At 59.3% G+C, this 6000-nt stretch overlaps 2 protein-coding genes across 2 annotated transcripts; one reads left to right on the top strand and one right to left on the bottom strand.

Annotated features, from left to right (window-relative positions):
• Window positions 1-290: 290 nt before the first annotated feature.
• On the bottom strand, window positions 291-2980 carry CH63R_07746 (IBR domain-containing protein; the record flags this gene model as incomplete). The annotated part of the gene is made up of 3 exons (XM_018302720.1): window positions 291-1217; window positions 1303-1650; window positions 1976-2980. The coding sequence occupies 3 exons, from the start codon at window positions 2978-2980 to the stop codon at window positions 291-293; spliced, it is 2280 nt and encodes a 759-aa protein (XP_018157498.1).
• A 1058-nt stretch (window positions 2981-4038) lies between these two features.
• Window positions 4039-4825, top strand: CH63R_07745 (uncharacterized protein; the record flags this gene model as incomplete). Its single annotated transcript, XM_018302719.1, has 2 exons — window positions 4039-4271; window positions 4537-4825. 2 exons carry the CDS (start codon window positions 4039-4041, stop codon window positions 4823-4825), a joined length of 522 nt encoding a protein of 173 aa, XP_018157497.1.
• Between the last annotated feature and the right edge of the window lie 1175 nt (window positions 4826-6000).

Below are 6000 nucleotides of genomic sequence, written 5' to 3'. Positions count from 1 at the left end.
CCTCGTGTGCACTCGTTACTCCGTGCTTTTGACTACGTATGCTGCGTACTGCACTCACAAGAAACCTTAAACCCACGCCCTGCCCCGAGGATATATCATCACGCGCCTAGAATTACAAGCATAACCCCATGGAAAGAATGGCAAGCAGCCTCCCTATCCCCCAGATACGTGTAGCATGAACCAAAAAACCCCACAAAAAAAAAACCCCCCCGAGCAATGGGAATTCATCAAATCGTGGTGTGTCCTGAGTCCTGTTCTGTCGTCAAGTACTTGTTTCGTTGTTTGTCGTATCACCCCATTGCGGACGCCTCTCCCTCCGGCATGCCCGGCCGCACATGGTTTCGCCATTCATGCACCCGGTTCATGCCACGGCCCACCCCCGTCAGCCCGGCGAGCGTCGACGACCTTGGCTCCTCTCGCATTCGTCTCCGGTTCCGTGGCGCTTGTACCGCCGCCTCCCTCTCGTAGTCGTATACCATCCCTTCAGATGGCCGCGCCGTCCTGTCGTACATTTCCTCCTCTATCGTGTGTCTCCTCAACAGCGGGAGCGGCGGTGGGGGTCCCATTGCCATCGGAGCTGTCATAAGAGGAGTTGACATCGGCCCTAGTAAGGGCGGTACAGGCGGCGGGGCAATCATCCCCGGCCAGGAGCCACCTGGGCCCGGACGGAGCTCCGAGAAGCGTTCAGCGAGGCCTCGCGCTCTGTTGACCCCCGACATGTAGTCCGTCGGCGCCGGCCTTTCGAAAGCCGCCGGTGGCGTCGGCGCTGGAGGCACAGGTGCCGATACATATGCGTCCGACTCTCGGTGATAGTCGTCATTCACGAAGTGACCCGTCGTGTTGCCGATGCTGACGATATCACCGTATCCTCTGTCGTAGACATCGTCAACCTCGTAACTCTGTAGCGTCCGTGCAATCTCTTGGTCGTCGCGATTCTCTTGGAACCTCCGCATCAATCTACTGCTGTCATACTCTTGCGACCGCGACCGCCGCAGCGGCTGCGGCGGCGGCGGCGGCGGCACGCTGGAGGCGACAGTTGGCCGCACACTCCTCGAACTCTCGGCGAGGTCCATCCGCTCCATGCGCTGTATTGTAGCCGGCAGCTGCACGTCACGAAGCTGGTCTGCGTCCGCTGTCTCATCGTTGAACCAAGGACAGTCGCAATTCTTCCACTTGGTGCCGCACACCATGCAGAATTGTGCTCCGCAGACGCTGCCCTGATCAGCAGGATCCAGATGACCTAGAAACAATCGGAGAGAGGCCTTACCATCTCATGTGGTTGCAACCTTCCTTGAGCTCGACCATGTGGTTGCATTTGAAGCATCGTTTCCAGCCCTCATCCTTGGCTTGGTCCAGGAACCGGGTTGTCTCCTCGTCGTTGGGGCATTCCCTCGACGAGTGCCACCGGCCGTTGCATGAGCAGCATACTTTGGTTCGGCACTGGCCGCATTTGCCGTACTTGCGGCCCCCTTCGCTGCGGATGTAGTGCGGCTTGATCCAGGCGCCACACTTCCTCGAAGGGCAGTAGATGCGGTTTCGCTGCGAGTACTCCTGGAACCTCCGATTCCACTTCTTCTTGAACTCGGCCGAAAACAGGTGGTCGACGTGCTTCAAGGCGATGTTCTCGGAACAGCACTTTGGGGGCATTTCCTGCGGGTCAGAAATGGAGATTTTGAAGTGTCTCTTCAAACACGCGCTGCACATTCGATGTCCGCACTTGAGCTTTGAAATTCTGCTCGACGGGAAATCATCCATGCATACAACGCACTCGGCTCTTGGAAAGAGAAATGTCAGTATCTGCGGGGCACAGAGAGGTTGATATCGCCTACCTGGCCGTCTTCTCGGTTGAGTGGGAGACAGCGCTCCCTGTGAGTAGATTGCCCAAAAAACTAGACGAGTGCCTGTTTGATGACGTTGTACTGCGCGTGCGCGACGTGACACGCGATGCCCCTGAGGCGGTATTGGAGCGGCGGACTGTGCGGGTCTCTGGATACACAACCTGGGATGGGCGTCTCCTGGCATGCCTGCTCGGGGTCAAGTCAGAATCGCCCCGAGCCGGGTACGTCTCATAGGCCAGCCTCCTGGAGGAGCTGGGCGGCTTGGAGATATCGTACGACTTGGGCGGGGGACGATGGTGACTCGATCTCCGGGCCGGACTCTCAGAGCGCTGTCTTGAGGGGTGTTGTCCCGACGGTGGTCGTGAGGGGCGAGAACGATGTCGCGGGGGCGAGCGGCTGCGCTCGTCCATGGATTGCTGCGGTGTGGGCTCCGCGGATCCGTCCTCCTCCAAGTAGATGATCTTCTTGATCTTCCTGCGGCGCTTGGGCGTCTTGTCGTCCTCCGGCCGCCGGCGCCGCTCGACGACTGTCTGACGTGCCGGTTTCCCGCACCTCTCCCTCTCCCTCTCTCGCCTGTCCCAGTCAACGTCCCCGTCCCTGCCTCGCCACTGCTCCCGCTCCCGCTCCCGCTCTTCCACCCGTGTCGAGACGCTCGTCCCCGACTCGTCATCCGAATCTGACTCGGAAGCAGACCGCGAATAGCGCGACGACCGCCTCGAGTCGTGGGCACGCCGCGTCCTTGAGCGGCGGGGTGGCTCCGGACTGCGGCCACGTCTAGAGGTCTCCCACCCCCTCTTCCGACCGCCCTCGGACGACTCCTCGTCGTATGAATCATAGTCAGTGTTGACCGGCACCCTCCCCCTCCTATAGGGAGCTGGTTGGGGGGTCCTGGGCATGGTCGTCGCTGCGAGGGTGGCGGACGCGCCGCTGGTGGTGTTTACTGAGCGGCTTCGTCCCATGGACGAAGTGGAAGTCCTCTCGTCAGGCCCTTGTATAAGGTCTCTAGGCCTTCGGTACGGCATCGGGTCGAATGCGGTCTCGGCGGCGGGGTGCCAATCATAATGTGCGATGGGCGGCGGGCTGAGAGGGTGCCGCCGTCGGCTCGTTCTCCTGTGCAGCTCTGCGCCATCTCGATAGGCCATCGGGCTGCCGTCAGCCTCATCCGGGAGGAAAGAGGAGTTGGAGATGGGTTCGGGAGCGGGAGTCGTTGAAATCGAGGGTCGAGAAGGAGGTGCACCCGGACAGCTGGTTGCTTGTGAATGGGTGGCTTCAATGCATGCCGCGGAGCGATGATTGGGCCTGGATGACGGGTTGCATATCGGCCATGCACATGCAGGTGTGCAGAGGTGACTGTTGTGCGCCCTGGAAAAGTAGGCGACGGCACCTGTTTGCTTTTTTCTTTCTTTTCCCACACACACACACACTCTCTCTCTCTCTTCCTTTTGCGGTGAGGTATCAATCGGGCAGCAGCGGAAGCTGTTTGGTCGAACGGGGCGTGTGGAGAGGAGAACAGAAGCCCGAAGGATGACGGTCGCCCGGGGCGGGGGTGTGTGAGAAGCGTAGATGCCTCGTTGGATCACGATTCTCGTAGGGTCAGGTTGGGCGTGGAGGGGCTGGACATGTCGTTGGTGAAATCATGAACTGGCCTTGAATGATGTAGGTGGACAGGTAGATAGGTAGTGTACCGTTGCACACAATCAATGAACTGTAGCAGTGTAGCACTTGTATATTTAGCTAACTAGGTAGGTAAGGTAGCAAGTATCAAAATAAGGGGGAAGAGGGACGAGGAGGAGTAAAGACACCTCGTCCAACCTGGAAATCCATGGCGAGGAGTCATTGGCACACACATTGCCCGGCCATGTTACTGCCACTGCCACTAACAGGGCGTGCCACCAACGGCAATCGATTGGCCCCTATTGTGCCGCGGCGGGGGTGGACTTGTTTCTAACGAGAGGCGTCCGTGAATCCCACCTTTTCCATTCTCGTATGTAAGTAGACTGGCGGTGCGGTGTACTGCACAGAGTAGGTAGTGTCGTCTCGTGGTCTTGCCCTGCCCGCGGCCCCATTTCTCGTGATTCAAGCACCACCAAGACCAGGACTCTCGCAGGTTGCCCGTGTCGAATCAGCGCACCTCAGCTCTCGCCGCCCTACCTGTCCGCACCACACGACACGAACACACAACTCGTTGTGCGAGATCCCCATGCCCCTCTCCCTCTCTCTCCCTCTCTCTCCCTCTCTCTCCCTCTCTCTCTCTCTCTCGCCTCGGCCTGGTGTGCGGCACACAGACGGTCGTCGTCCTACAGTCGTCCGAGCTAGCGGCCAGTCCGATCTGCGCACAGCGGGAGCGGCTGCCTCCCTCTCCCTGACAGCGAACCTTGACGCAAAGGGTGGTGAACGCCTAGCGGTCGCCGAGCCCTGGACGATTACAGATAGGTAGGTACCTAGCGCCCTGCAGGGGGCAGCCCATGCGACATCGTCAAGCGAGGGAACCGCCAGACGCTGGAACTGCCTGCGCACGTGAGTCAGCCCTTTGCATTCCTCAGATTCAGCCATGATCTCAACCCCGAAGGGGGCTGGTACAGACGCTATGCTATGGTTTGGCCAACAGTCTCATGTTGAAATAAGGTACGGATACAGAAGTTTCTGCTGCGTTATGCCGATTAACTGCATTACACACTATTCCTGTACACATAGGTAGGTACCCTCAAAGGGTCTACCCTAATTGCAAATCCGTCTGCCCACCCACAGGATCCCATGCGCAAATCTCGGCAAATTCCAACGAAGACCGGCCCACTTCGGCCGGTACCAAAGCAAAGGTGGATCCGTCCAACGGCCCGCACACCACCATGCCTACGGCCCTTCGGGGCCCGATTGGCCCAGACGGGGCCGCCGTTCCGATGGTCGGCGTCCGAGTCAGAAGGCAGACCGCCTTCTCACGTATCCAAGACAATCTCGCGTGTCTTTCGAGAGCCACTCACACATTGTGAAATGGCTGGTGTGCCGCAACCCTGGGCTTTTGGAAGTGGCATTATCAAGGCGCTTGTGGCTTTTCGCCGGTCCTTGGCCGGAAAGCAAAAACTTGCGGCGAGATACTCGTCTCGACCTCGCGATACTGTTCTCGTCGACAAAGGCGACCTACATCTATCTACATGCCCCCCCTGCCCTCCTGCCCCTCCCCCTCCGGTCGAGACTTCGCGTCGTCCTCGGCTGAAGTACAAATTACCCGCGAGCTTCGAATGTCCCACTCGGCAGACAGTCTTCGCATCCATTTCCATTCGGGGCCGAGCCGTGGCCCTTCTTTAATTGGTGGATCTTCCCGCTTTCCGCACTCCCTTGCCCGACCTTCTCTCCGAGCTCCCCGGTATCCACCCCGCGCACCGGGCACTCGAAAACGGACACTCACACCCGGCACTTACGGTGTCGTCTGTCGTGCCGGTCCAACGGCGGCCCGCACACAGCCACGCCGAAGAGAAATCGATTCAGAGGGGGAGGAATTGGGGCCATATCGGGGGCGCGCATTGCCTCGGACAACCGCAACCCCGAGACATGATCGTTGGATCACTCTGCGTCGCATCGTATCGGTACTGCCGTCTGATGAGCATCAACTTCCGGTGGCTGAAAAGCCTGACGGGATACTGTTGATGATTTTCCGGTCGCCGTCCTCACGAGTAGCGCGGTCGAAACCTACACCGTCGTCTCTCGGAACTATGTATGGATGTCTTGCAGTCAGCCTACCGTCGGCTGAAGCTGTAGGAACCGCCATGTGTGGCCCTTGTTTTACGTCGATACGGACTACTTGACCCCCCCCTCCCTCCACCGTCCACAATGCCACGAGGTCAGTTGGACACAAGGACGCAACGTCGCAACGTCGCAGGGACGGAGGGTGTAGCGCAGCATGGCTACAACGCCGCGTGACTGTCCTGTATGTGAGTCCCTTTCGCGTATGCATCTCGCATCCAGGAGGCGTCCAAGTACCCCGCACGCAAGCCAGTTGTTGGAGTTCTCACGGCGAACGGTGTGGCTCCGCGTGTAGCCCGGGTCGAACTACGCCCGCATCCTCCTGACCTTCTGCACCGGGGGCGATGCCGCAACATGAACATGATGAGCCTTGGTGTCTACGGCTTAACGCAGGTCAGAGGGGGGACGCCTTGCATATCTAGAA

This window comes from Colletotrichum higginsianum, chromosome 5 (assembly GCF_001672515.1).
Source record: "Colletotrichum higginsianum IMI 349063 chromosome 5, whole genome shotgun sequence".
In the NCBI taxonomy this organism is placed as follows: domain Eukaryota; kingdom Fungi; phylum Ascomycota; class Sordariomycetes; order Glomerellales; family Glomerellaceae; genus Colletotrichum; species Colletotrichum higginsianum.
This window is presented reverse-complemented; position numbering and strand designations above follow the sequence as displayed.